We start from the raw sequence: 13,681 nt of genomic DNA on the forward strand, positions 1-13,681 counted from the left end.
GAGGTATCCCTAGATGGGTGAAACCTTTTTGAAATCTTATGTTTTGCCTTAAAAATGTATGTAAAATTGTTTTCTTTTAATTCTTTTATTGTTTATTTTTGAGAGAGACAGAGCGCAAGCCGGGGAGGGGCAGAGAGAGAGGGAGACACGGAATCCGAAGCAGCCTCCAGGCTTTGAGCTGCCAGCACAGGGCCGACACGGGGCTCGAACCCACGAACCGCGAACCGTGAGATCGTGACCTGAGCTGAAGTCGGACACTTAACTGACTGAGCCACCCAGGCGCCCCTGAAATTGTTTTCTACTTCGCTCCAGAACAGTGCTGTTCTGTAGACCTCCTACAGTGGTGGAAATATTCTGTTTCCAGGCTGTCCAAGTAGGTACCGCTGGCCGTATGTGGCAAGTAAGCACTTGAAATGAGGCTACTGCTACTGAGGAAACTGAATTTTACTTTTGTTTAAAGTCCAGTTAAATTTAACTAACTCAGTGGCTAGTGGCCCCCACATTGGACAGCACTCTTGAGCAATGATTTCTAAAACACACATAATGTGGGCCACATACATCATTTGAGTTTTCCAGTAGCCACATTTTATTTATTTATTTATTATTATTATTTTTTAAATTATTTTTTTTTTTGTTAACGTTTATTTATTTTTGATAGAGAGAGAGACAGAGCATGAACGGGGGAGGGTCAGAGAGAGAGGGAGACACAGAATCCGAAACAGGCTCCAGGCTCTGCACGGTCAGCACAGAGCCCGACGTGGGGCTCGAATTCACGGACAGCAAGATCATGACCTGAGCTGAAGTCGGCCGCCCAACCGACTGAGCCACCCAGGCGCCCCATCACATTTTAAAAAGTAAAAGAAGATGTGCCCGGTGGCTCAGTCGGTTGAGGGTCCGACTCTTGATTTCGGCTCAAGTCATGATCCCAGGGTCGCGGGAACGAGCCCTGTGGCAGGCTCTGCGCTGAGCGTGGAGCCTGCTTGGGACTCTCTCTCCCTGTCTCTCTGCCCCTCCTCTGCTCAGGTTTGTGCACTCGCTCACTCTCTCTCTCTCTCTCTCAAAATAAAAAAAATAAATAAAGGTAAAAAGTGAAAGGAAACAAATGAAGCTAGTTTTAATAAGAGATTTTTATTGAACCCAGTATATCCGGAACATTATTTCAAGAAAACATACTGGTAACGTGTAGTCATTCTTTGATATCAGTGAGAGATAGTTGACATTCTTCCGTCATGCGAAGTCTTTGCAATCAGATGTGTGTCTTACATCGTATCATGTTGCGGATGCTAAAGTGTCGACAGTTCAAACGAAATGGAACAAAAAATAAGGTTCTGTTTAATGGAAAAATATTTTATATTGCTTCTGTGAAATGTAAATTAACTAAAATAAAATAAATTCAGTTCCTCAGTCGCACTGGGCCCATTGCTAGTGTGGCTGGTGGCCACCCTACCAGACAGCGAAGCGATACATGTTTTTGTGTAGAATATCTTCCCCGGGCTTGGGTGACGCTGATACTCTGGGCCCCGCACCATGTGGACCCTGCATGTGTCCCCAGCTCTGAGGAGCCCGGCGGTGGCTCCTGGCCGGGCGGTGGGTCTGCCATTGCCTCTGCCCCACCACAGGGGGCTGGTCCCTGTGTGCAGTCCCCTGGAGCTCTGTGGAGGTGCAGGAACCCACACAGTGGTTAGGGTTTCCTTGGACAGACGAAAGGGGCTCATCCGGTTCCGCCCAGAAGAATGAGGCCTGGCCGTCAGAGAAGCCGTGAATCATGATTTCTGGTTCCTTCACCAGCAGTCCCTGGGGATCCCAAGCCCCACGTTGGCCCACAGGATGGGTCTTTGTGGGTCACTGGGTGTGGATGCCAGGTGGGCCCTCGGGGCCTGGGAGCAGCTCTCTGGGCCCACGTTCTGACACAGGATTCCACTGCCCCGTGCTGAGTTCTAGAATCGGTGACCTCATGAGCTCTGTGAGGGCAGGGACTGGGGTTCCGCCTCGATCACCGCCGTGTCCCCAGCCGGAGCGCCGTGGAATGAACAGACGTGTCAGTGAGTGAAGACCGATTTCAGGGTTGCCGCCGCTTTGCTTCCTTTCTTCCGTCCCCCTCGCCCCAGCTCCACCTGCTCTCAGACTCTTACCTCTCCGCACCCCCTCCACCTGGAATGCCTTCCTCTTCCTCCGCTTGCCTGGCGTGAGGGTCGCTTGTACAGGTCCGTCTCCGCCACGTTTCAGGCAGACGTTCAGTGAGCGCCCCTGTACGTGAGCCCTCTGTGTGCCAGTGCAGGAAATAGTTTGCGTGTAAACCTCACTACAGGCTTAGAAGGAGGTGCTGTTCTGATCCTGAGGGGGAACTGAGGCTCAGTGTGCCTGGGTAAGACCAGCTCCCCCGGCACACACTCAGGAAAAGGGTGATTTGAACCCCTGAAAGAGAGGCCAGGCTCCACCGCACAAGCCCTTAACTCCACACACGGACAGTGTCCCCCACCAGGAGGTGGACACCTAGAGGACAGAACTGTGACTTACTTATCTCTGTACCGCACAGCCAGCCCAGTGCCATCCTGGGAGGGGCCCTGAGTCTGTGAGTTAGAGACGGCCGAGTCCAGCTGGGCTCGGCCGGCTGAGCACCGGGCTTTGGTTCTCCCACGCAGGGTGTCACTGAGGGCTACAATGGCACCATTTTCGCCTATGGCCAGACGGGCAGCGGGAAGTCCTTCACCATGCAGGGCCTGCCGGACCCGTCCTCACAGAGAGGCATCATCCCCAGGGCCTTTGAGCACGTTTTTGAGAGCATCCAGGTATGGGCCTCCTGGAGGGAAGGGGCAGGTCTGGGGGCCCTTGAGACATTACCGTGAATGGACCGGGAGGACTTCAGAGCCTGCCGGGACTCGACACAGGTAAGCGGAGGCAGGCTGTGGTTTCTGGAAAGGGGATGGGAGAAGAACTTCACGCTGAGAAAATTCTACGTGACAGGGCCGTGGTTTCCTCCTGCCATTTCTGGATCGTAATGTATCATTTGGTCCAGAGCACTCCTCCGAGAAGCCGTTGTAACCATCAGAGCCTCCCTTTTTATTGGGCAGTTGCTACAGACCAAGCCTTGTGCAAAGCCCTTTGCATAATTACCTCAGGGAACCCCCACCCTGGCCCAGGAGATCACCATCATCCCATCGTCGAGATAGGGAAGCCCAGACGTGTAGCCCCTATGTGCTGGGCCAAGACCACTTATCCCGGTGTCCAGGCTGCAGGGGAGAATTGCCCTGGTGGCCTCTCATGGCTGTGAGCAGAGATTCCTGCATCTGGGAAATGGCAGAGCAGGGACTGCGCCCCTAGTCGGCTGTAGAGGGATCAGACCATGGCCAGTGCTTGGTCCTGACCTGTGGCCCTGCCAGGCAGGGTAGGGGGCTCACCTCCCCTTGACATCGCCTCTCCTGCCATGAGGTGCTTTCGAGATGTCCTGGCTGCAGAGGGCTTAGGTTGCAGGGGCAGGGCTGGCAGCAAGTGCTCAGGCATCTTTGCTGTCCCTGTCCACTCCCCGCAGTGTGCAGAGAATACCAAGTTCCTGGTCCGGGCCTCCTACCTGGAGATCTACAATGAAGATGTCCGTGACCTGCTGGGGGCCGACAGCAAGCAGAAACTGGAGGTGGGTGCAGATGCGGCTTGGGCGGGGAGGGGCTGGTGGAGGGGGGAGGCTGGCATCAGGCCGTGCTCCCTCAGAAATACAGGGAAGGTGTTCTGAGGGCACAGGCGCCGGTTTGGACTAGAGCAGGGACTTTTGAACTTGAATTTTGGAGGAATCTCTGAATCTATGTTGTAGGGGAGTGGCTAATGGGCCTACCCCCGACCACACATGGCGGGGGGGGGGGGGCTGCACCTCACCTGGGAGAATCCCACCTGTGTCTGGTGAAATAGATGAAGTCTTTGTGATAGATTTCATTTGGAGAACTGGGTTCCACTTCTGAAAAAATTACTGTGAAAATCTGTAAGTGCCCTTCAAGCTAAAAAAAAAACAATGTAATGATCATCATTTATTGAGCACTGTTCACTGACTGCTTTGGGCACGTGATCTTCTGTAATAGTCACAGTCATCTTGTCAGGTAGCTGTTATTATCCCCAATCTGCCAGTGTGGGAAGGGACGCTTAGCTTAGTTAGCTTGCCCAAGTTTGTGGCCCAAGCTGGATCTGAACCCAGGTCTGTCTGACTTCAAGGACCTGAATCTCAAACATCCCATTTCATGGCTGTTGGTGGCCTGAGATTCTGGGACTCTGTTCCTTTTCGAGAGGGTTCTGGTGTGGGGGCACCCTAGGACCCAAGACATGACCTTATAAAGTAGTTGTGGGGATTGAAGAGGGTGGTGAGGACCAGCTGCTCACAGGGCGCAGGAGCACGGAAGGCCGTCAACGGGTGAGCGCTTTCATGCCATCGGGATTCCAGGAAATGCGACGTGGGGCTCTGCAAAGGGGAGCCCTCTAAGGAGTCAGGGACCACCCGCAACAGAAGAACCCGGGGCTGGCTCAGTTGGTCACTGAGAATCACACACGTTTTGTGACTTTCCCCTTCTTCTAGAAGGCTGGAGTCAGAAGGAAAGAGCATCATTTCCCAGCAAGGTGCAGCAGCATTAGATGCTTTGAGAGGAGGTCTGTAAAGAATGGCAGAACTTGGCTGACCCTTTGGGGAGCTCAGCGAGGTCAGGTGACCTACCAGAACTGAACAGCCAGTTGGTGACAAGGCTGGACCCAGGTCTAGGCCCAGGTCTAGGCCTTGGTCTGAGGCCTTGGTCGTGTGTCCTATCTGGGGCTCTGTAAATGCTGGGTAGGCAGGTCAGGTCCAAGGAGGAGAGGCCCACTGGGGGAAGCTGAGCCAGTTCTGTGGCCAGAATGCTCCTGGCTGCCCCTTATCTGACCAGGCAACCAGTGGACATCCCAGGGGGCCCACGACCTGCATTGGGAGTGAGCTCACCTCCTTCAGGGTCAGAATGCCCTGGCTGAGAGAGCCTAGGTTGCCGGGGAGATTCCATTTATGGGTAAAACCAGTCTGAGGGAGACAAGGTGATTTGCCTGAGACTAGGAAGCCAGAGTCAGGGTTGGACCTTTTGGGTGACAAAGTGCTGAAGTCTTCCCAGGGCATGCGCCTGGACAGCTACCAGACGGGGGTGGGGTGGGAGAGGCAGAACCAGGTGCTGCGATGTCTCCCACAGCCCTCCTGCCCCACGTGACCTCTAGATCGGACAGGACGTCAGAATCACCTGGTTCCCCCCACCCCTTCCCCATGTGGGGGCCGGGCTGTTTCCCCATTCAACTTCAGCCTCCTGCTTGCCCCCTGACCGCCCCCCATTTGCCCTGGGCTCATCTGGGGTGGGGGGAGGTTGTGAGTTCCCCTCTGACCAGCGACCACTCTGTGATCCAAGTGAACAAGTCAGACATCAGAGAGTAGCAGTCTTGAAAAATTTGTTTGTCCTGGCCGTATGGTGGAAAAATCCTTAAAAATTTGATCTGGGAAGACCCATAGAGAGCTTCTAGTCAGGCCTTTCCTGGTACAGATGAGGACAGTGTGTCCCAGGGAGGGGAAGGGACTTGACCAAGGCCACACAGCTAATCACTAGTAACGGCGTTGGTACCAGAACTTGTGAGGGGCTTTCCCCGAGTATTTTGGGGGTGAGCAATCTGGAAAACCTCTAGGGCAGTAAGAAGCCAGTAGTGGAGTTCAGGTCAAGGGAGGCACATCCACCGAGTGATTCATTCATTCAGCGAAGACGGGAAAACCTCCTGGTGCCAGCTGCCAGGCCACATGCTACAGCGGGTCCACAGGGGTGTGACCTCCCTTCCTTCCAGTCCCCATCCTGACTGGGACCTGGCCTGGCCCCTCCTTCTCAGCTCCTGACCAACACAGCGGTGCTTGGCCTTTCTATGCCGGAACCTCCAGCCGCCCACCTGGAGTCTTTCTACTGTCTTCTCTATGCTGGAGCTGGAGCACCTGAGTCACAGCTCAGCCCCCGACAGGGGAATGGGGAGAGGAGGGAGGCACAGGGCATCGCTCCCATGTGTCAGAATCAAAAGGCCAACCTGGGGTATCAGGGTCCCCTGCCAACCTGCGCTGGGACACCAGGGGGCCCTCCTCCCCTCCTGCAACACTGGAGACCCTACAATGGCCTCGGTTACCCAGTCCCTGAGGGCTGGCAGCCATGCTCTTGCCCCATCTGGGCCCCACGCCTCAGGCTTGGTGAGTCAGGCTGCCCGGGGTGGGGGGCAGGGGCCGCCAGTGACAGCTGCACTCTGAGACGCTCCCCACGGGGGCACTGGGGGCTGTGGAGTCGCCGCCTCCTGGAGAAGGTGCTGAAGGTGCTCCTGTCAACCTCAGAACAGCCTTAGGAGGAGAGCTGTGCTGTTCTGATCCTTTGTTGCAGAGGAGGAAACTGAGGCTCCGCGTACCTAGTAAGACCAACCCCTGGGTACACAAGTCAGGAAAGGGTGAGACTGCTTTTGATTCCAGGAGGCCAGGTCCCACAGCACAAGCTCTGAGCCCCAGGGCCTGAGAGTTTTGGTAATTAGAGGTTAGATCAGCCAGGGCGAGGAGGGATTGGGGGGGAGCAGTTTCGCTCCCTCCGCCCCGACCCCCACTGCCCATACTGGGGAGGGGAGTGAGGCCTCAGCACCTCTCAGTGCACTGGGGAGCAGTGTCAGGAGCCCCTCCTCCATGCTGGTGGCATCCCAGCCGTCGCCATGGTGACCAGGCTCAGGGCGGCGTTGCAGGGAGGAGTAGTTCCCCGGGCACTCAGAGCCTCCCTGGAAGAGCAGGGCTGAGGCCGAGGGGAGGCAAGACTGTGGGGGATCTCGAGGTGGGGGAGCAAGCATTCCAGGGCCTGAAAATAGGACCCCGGCACCTTGACACGAGGGCTTGCCCCACCCCCCACCCCCCGCACCCATCCCCCATCCCCCCACTCCTCTTACCTGCTCCTGAGAGACCGCCCCCACCCGCCCCCACCCTCCTGGTGCTGTGCTGGCGGGCTCCCCTCCACGGACCCACCTCCATCCTTTTCTGAGTCCTCATAAAGGTCTTGCAGAAGTAGGATTCGGTATCATTTGGCAGATGAGGAAACGGGGGCAGAGAGAGGCAAATTGACTTCTCCAGCCAGCCAGTAGCAGGGTCAGGTCTCTACCCCAGGTCTGCCCGACCAAGGAGCAGACTGCTTCTCCCGGGGGCCAGGAGCGGCCGCTCGGCCAGCGGGCCTGCCGTGTGCAGGCAGCTTCGGGGCCCTGGAAGCAGGTGGCCGTCCACGCCCGTGTGTCATTGAGACGGAACTGTGAGACGCTGGGGCGGCAGTTCTGGCCGGCTTCAAGCCACCCTCTGCAGGGTCTCCTGCTTCTATCCTTGGTGCTCCGTCCTCACCCCCAGCCTCTAGGTCAAGGTCATCATTTCAAACTTCAGTTACTGCAGGACGCTGCAGCCTCTCTCCATAGACTGTCTCTAGAATCTTCTTTTGCCTGTGACCCCACTGCTGCCCTGGTGCTAACAGCTGTGTGATCTTCATCAAATCACTTAACAATTCTGTGCCTCAGTTGTGTTTCCGATCCGTGAAGTCCGGTCCTTCAGTCTGGGTCTGGCTGTTTCTCCACACGTAAGCAGATAAGGCAGGCCTGTGCGCCCCCCAAGCCCCCACGCAGCAGGGGCCTGACCCCCCACCGCGGGGACCGTGAAGCTGGAGCCCAGCACCTGAGCCTCCGTGGCTCAGACCAGCAGACAGATGACTCTGCTCTTTGCCAGACTAGTTTTATTTCCTCACACTTGACAAATGTTTCATCTCATAGCTCTGTGTCAGCAACAGAATAACTTGGCTGCCTGGAGAGGAAGCAGGGAGCAATCAGATAAATTAATTTACTCGCTGCCATCACGCTGAGGGCTGGGGGCCCGCTTGAGCCATGGGCCAGTGGGAGTTCTTGGCAGCAAATGGCCCCTCCCCGGCCATGATCCAAGGTCTGGAAACGTTCCCGTGTCCCTGGAGCCACAGCAGAGAGGCGATCAGAAGACGTGTTGACAGGGCAAAAGAGAAGATTTCAGAGCCCTTGGGTGATGACAGGGTCAGCCCCTGGGAGCTGAAGCTCCCAGTCTGGAAGCCTCCTTCATAATAATAGCACTAAAAGCAGCAGTGAGGCTGGCTGCTGGTATTTACGGAGCACTTGCCATGTGCCAGGCACTGCGCCAAACGTTGTTTGGGCCTTATTTGACTGAAACCTCACCACAACCCTGAAAGATGGGCCTCTCACACCCATTTTGCAGATGTGGAAACTGAGGCCTAGAGAGGTTAAGTCACTGGCCCAAGGCCCCACAACAGGTAAGAAGTGGGGTGAGTCTGAGGCTGGTTCCACCGGGAACAAAGCCCCTGCCCGTTGCAGGGAATTTGAGGCGCCAACCGGCACCGCAGGAGGGCAGAGGTGGCCCGAACTGGGCCCTTCCCTGGATTCCTTGGGGATCCCTGGTCTCTCCCGGCTCTGACCCGTCCCTTTGCCCCACAGCTGAAGGAGCACCCGGAGAAGGGGGTGTACGTGAAGGGGCTCTCCATGCACACGGTGCACAACATGGCCCAGTGTGAGCGCATCATGGAGGCGGGCTGGAAGAACCGCTCGGTGGGCTACACGCTGATGAACAAGGACTCCTCGCGCTCCCACTCCATTTTCACCATCAGCATCGAGATCTACGCTGTGGGTATGCGGGGCCAGGTGGGCACCCAGGGGGTGGGGCCCATCTGAAACTGGGAGAAGACTCTCGGACTGCCTCGAGGCGAACCTAAGTGGCCCCTCCCACGTTCGGGCCCATATTTCCAGGAAAAAACAGCATGGACAACAATAACAGCAATACTAGGAGCTCATTCACAGTGAGCACTTACTATGGGCCGCGGGGTTTCTGTGCATTGGCTCGTTTACTCCTTACAACCCCAGGAGGTGGATACCAACATCATCCCCATCTTACAGATGAGGAAGCCGAGACCCCACAACTAGAAAGTGTCAGAGCTGGGCATCGATCCCAGGGCTCTGTCTCCAGAATGTACCACCTGGACCTTTTGGGTTGTCCTCTTTCTAGACAGTGCTCTCCACTCTTCAGTCATCTCCCTCTTCCTTCTTTCTGGAAGGGTCCCTGGGGAAGGGAAGGGGAAGGGAAGAAACTCATCTTTGTTTCTGGCCTCCCGTAGCTGCTGTGCTAAGCACTTCACACACTTCCTTCTGTGTAAACCCCACAACAGTCCTAGACACGGGCAATTTAATTCCCATGGTACAGATGAGAAAACTGAGGCTCTGAGAGGTGCAGTGGGTTGCTTGTGCAGAGTTCTGCAACCAATAAGCAGTAGAGCTGGGATTGGAACCTCGTTCTCTGTGACATCTGGGTTTTTCCCATTGACACGGCAGCTGCCTCCATGTCTGAGGTTCATCATGAATAGAACTCTGGAGAGCACTGCAGCAGGTTGCAGCCTAGGCCCAACTGGGAACACAATTCTGGACAGATCCCTGACCCAAGGTCAAAGCCAGGGTACCTCCTACCACATCACCCAGACTGTGTGGTGACCTGGCTCCGGGGCAACTTGCTTGTGTTTGCTGGGTCTGAGTCTCCCCGGGGTGCTGATATGGGGAGGGTGGGGTCAGTGAGGTCACAGCCTCATGTGATGAGGGGGACAAGTGGGGGACAGGGACTAGGACAGGGGAGGACAGAGTGAGTGCCTCTTGGGCTTTGCAGGAGGTTTTGAAGAATGAGGCAGGCTGCCTGGATGAGGCAGGCTTTCTCTGGAAACAGGCTTTTGAACAAATTTAAAAGGTGTTTATCATTTCCATTATAAAATAAGTTCAATCAAGATAACTTAGAAATTAGAGAAAGGTGGGGAAAATTACCCAGAAACCCAACTGCCTATTAGATTTGAGCATATTGGGTTTTTTTGGTTCTTTTTTTCCCCCTATGAAAGTTATAAACACAATCGAAATCTTATACTGTAAATAGTTTCTCCTCTGCGTTTCATTCCCCGTGCCTCACTGAGCATCATTACCGCCATGTCTTTGTGACCATGGGTCCCTCCTGAGGGACAGTGCATCAGTAATGGTCCTGTCTAACCAAATCCTTACAGGGTGGTAAAGTTGTTTCTAGTTTTGTGGTGCTGTAAATAATGCCACAATGAACATCTTTGTGCACAGAGCCTTTTCCGCATTAAGAGTCATTTCCTTGGATTGTATATCCTGGCATAGACCTCCTGGGGCAAAGGGTATAAACCTGTTTAGGGCTTCTGGTTCATTATGCCAAGAGCTTTCTCTTTCTCTCTTTCTTTCATTCTTTCTTTTTTTTTTTTTTTTTTTATTTAAAATTTTTTTTTTTCAACGTTTATTTATTTTTGGGACAGAGAGAGACAGACAGAGCATGAACGGGGGAGGGACAGAGAGAGAGGGAGACACAGAATCGGAAACAGGCTCCAGGCTCTGAGCCATCAGCCCAGAGCCTGACGCAGGGCTCGAACTCACGGATCGTGAGATCGCGACCTGGCTGAAGTCGGACGCTCAACCGACTGCGCCACCCAGGCGCCCCTCATTCTTTCTTTCTTTTAAGAGCACAAGCAGGAGAGGGGCAGAGAGGCTGATAGTGTAGAGCCTGATGTGGGGCTCGATCTCAGGAACCGAGAGATCATGACCTGAGCCCAGATCAAGAGTCAGATGCTTAACCGACTGAGCCGCCCAGGCGCCCCCAGCCAAGAGCTTTCCAAAAGCACGGTTCCAAGTCCCTCCTTCCTGCTGCTGCTTTTAAAAAAAAAAAAAAAAAAAAAAAAAAAAGCCTCAAACTTCAAGCCCCTCACATATCCAAGCCTCTACTGGGTACCAGCCAGATTTTCTGTTTCTTTACTTCAGGTTGCTGTGCACATGGGCAGATCTAGGCCAGTTCTGGTTTCAACCAGCAGGAGACTAAGGAGGAAGCCCCTGCCCCTCCGCCTGCCTTCCCCCTCCCATCTCATTTGAAACCGAGTCAAGCGATTTCCCCCAAGTTTCATAGCTACTAAGAGATAGAATCAAGATTGGACCCCCAGGATCTGTGCGTTCAATACCTGTGCTCTAAGCCCCTGCTACCAGCCAGGGCCCAACTCCAGTCACCCTCAGCACCTGGGTCTGCCTTGCCCTCACGGCCTCAGTCACTGCAGAATTGGGCTTGTTCTCAGAAGGAATGAACCCCTCCCAACAACCAGCCCCAGTGAGGAGTTGTTGTCAGTCTCATTTTGTTGATGTGAAAATTAAGGATCAGAGAGGTGCATGACTCTGCCAAGGTCACACAGCAAGGAGGACGCAGGGGTAGGTTGGGAACCAGGTCCGAGAGCCTCCAAAGCCAATGTCTTTTGCATTGAAAGATACAATCACATTCCCCCACCTTTCGCCCAGTCATGCCCCCTGCCCCCTGCCCCCACCTTTGGCTTCACAGGAAATCTGCAGGAGCTATTAGCACTGAAAGAAGCCTTGCTGCACTCAGAGAATAGTCTGGACCTCCCAGCCCCTGCTCCCCAAGTCAGGCAGCCCTGTATTCTGATCTTGGATCCACTGCTTAGCAGCTGTGTGACCTAGGGCAAGTTAAATGCCCTTTCTGAGCCTCAGTTTCCTCATCTGGAAGATGGGGACAGTAATTGTGCCTCTTTCATGGGACTCCTATGTGCTAACGTGAGACCCTCGGCAGGTGAGAGCGCTCAGTGCCTGGTGGCTAAGTGCCCTCCCCCTCTGCCCGGTCCGTCTGCAGACGAGTGGGGCAAGGACCACCTCCGGGCAGGCAAGCTGAACCTGGTGGACCTGGCGGGCAGTGAGCGGCAGTCCAAGACGGGTGCCACAGGGGAGCGGCTCAAGGAGGCCACCAAGATCAACCTGTCGCTGTCGGCGCTGGGCAACGTCATCTCGGCCTTGGTGGATGGGCGCTGTAAACACATCCCCTACCGGGACTCGAAGCTGACTCGGCTGCTGCAGGACTCGCTGGGGGGCAACACGAAGACGCTGATGGTGGCCTGCCTGTCACCTGCAGACAACAACTACGACGAGACGCTCAGCACGCTGCGCTACGCCAACCGGGCCAAGAACATCAGGAACAAGCCACGCATCAACGAGGACCCCAAGGATGCCCTCCTGCGCGAGTACCAGCAGGAGATCAAGAAGCTCAAGGCGATTCTGGCCCAGCAGATGAGCCCCGACAACCTGTCAGGTGCGCAGCTGGGGGAGGAGGGGCAGGAAGGGCCCGGACTGAGGAGAAAGGCTCCCTCCCTTTGTTTCTGCCTCCGGCTTCCCATCTGAGAGACGCAGAAGCAGGGCCCCATCTCCTCTCCACTTCCTGCCAGCATAGCTTTTTGAAAAAAAAAAATTTTAATGTTTTTTTATTTTTGAGGGAGAGAGACAGAGTGTGAGCAGGGGAGGGGCAGAGAGAGAGGGAGACACAGAATCCAAAGCAGGTTCCAGGCTCCAAGCTGTTAGCACAGAGCTCGACGCAGGGCTCGAACCCACGAACCGCGAGATCATGACCTGAGCCAAAGTTGGAAGTTTAAGCGACTGAGCCACCCAGGCGCCCCACATAGCTTTTGAACAGTTAGAGAGAGCCCTGGTGTGATGGCCGGACGGTGTCTGCTCACTGACGGACTCGGGAAGAGGTCCGTCTGGCCTGTTCTGTCAGCTGAAGGCTCTGTTGCCTGCTCCCGCCTCCAGGCTGCACATCCACCATCCCACCTGTCTCCCGCCTGTCTCTGTGGCAGCATCGTGATGCTGTGCTGCTTAGCAGCCGGGTGACTCACTCCCCCATGTCCCACCGTCTCTCCCACTTAGGCGCCTTGTGATTGCAGCTCTCACACCCAGGTGTTTGGCTGTCATCTGGCAAGTAGAAATCTGTACCTGCAGCACAGGCCTTGCGGGGTCCTTGCACACTCCAGGGTTTTGTTTACCTGAGGATCCCTTGGGGAAGGGAGCACAAAAGAGCCTGAGTCCATCTGTTCATTCATCATCTCCCCACCCACCTTCCTTCTGTCCATCCATTCTACATACCCGTTCATCCACTCATCCATCTAACCATCCATCCGTCCATATACCTACCCAGCCAGCCACTCACCCATCCACCCATCTACCCATCTATTCATCCATCCATCCATCCATCCATCCATCCATCCACCCACCCACCCAGCCATCTACCCATCCACTTACCTATCTACCCATTTGTCCATCCATCCATCCATCCATCCATCCATCCATCCATCCACCCATTTACTCATTCATCTACCTACCCTTCCATCTACTTACCCACCCTCCCACCCCACTCCATTATTTATCCATCTACCCACTTCACCATCTACTCAACAACCATCCGTTTAATCTGCCCATCCATCAATGCATTCTGTCTACCTGTCCCATCCATCCTACCATCCATACACCCACCCGCTGGTTCATTCCATGCTGTCATCCATTCTTTTTATCTGTGCTTCCACTCATCCCCCCACCCATCCATTCAAAGCTCACTGAGCACCCTCCTGTGTGTGGACCTGCGCTTCGGCAGTTCCCATCAGCCGCGGCTCTCAGCCCTGTGGTTCCTGGCCTGTTTCTGTCTCCAGCCAAACTTGAAACACTTGTGTCTTTCCCCAGCCCTGGTTGCTCTTCCTTGCACCTAGTGTGGGCAGGCCCTGAGCCCTGACACAATGAGCCTGCCCTCGTCGTCCTC

The 13,681-nt window shown here is 55.0% G+C and overlaps 1 protein-coding gene and 1 long non-coding RNA gene across 8 annotated transcripts in view; one reads left to right on the forward strand and one right to left on the reverse strand.

Annotated features, from left to right (window-relative positions):
* KIF17 (kinesin family member 17) overlaps nucleotides 1–13,681 on the forward strand; it is a 48,529-nt gene that overhangs the window by 3,505 nt on the left and 31,343 nt on the right. For 5 of the 7 annotated variants that reach the window (XR_009258366.1, XM_058718819.1, XM_058718820.1 and 2 more), the window contains exons 2-5: nucleotides 2,643–2,789; nucleotides 3,530–3,631; nucleotides 8,500–8,689; nucleotides 11,675–12,187. Coding sequence is in view for 6 of the 7 variants with exons in the window: in XM_058718819.1 (XP_058574802.1) it covers nucleotides 2,643–2,789; nucleotides 3,530–3,631; nucleotides 8,500–8,689; nucleotides 11,675–12,187 (952 nt within the window). In the remaining variant the exon portion in view is untranslated. The remainder of the gene's footprint in view (nucleotides 1–2,642; nucleotides 2,790–3,529; nucleotides 3,632–8,499; nucleotides 8,690–11,674; nucleotides 12,188–13,681) is intronic. The other 2 variants (XM_058718821.1, XM_058718825.1) reach the window with 1 other exon arrangement.
* On the reverse strand, nucleotides 1,110–7,745 carry LOC131505347 (uncharacterized). Its single transcript, XR_009258367.1, has 2 exons — nucleotides 7,013–7,745; nucleotides 1,110–2,912 (listed from the first exon to the last, which is right to left on the reverse strand). It is a non-coding gene; the product is annotated as an uncharacterized LOC131505347 (long non-coding RNA).

This window comes from Neofelis nebulosa, chromosome 2 (assembly GCF_028018385.1).
Source record: "Neofelis nebulosa isolate mNeoNeb1 chromosome 2, mNeoNeb1.pri, whole genome shotgun sequence".
NCBI classification, from domain to species: domain Eukaryota; kingdom Metazoa; phylum Chordata; class Mammalia; order Carnivora; family Felidae; genus Neofelis; species Neofelis nebulosa.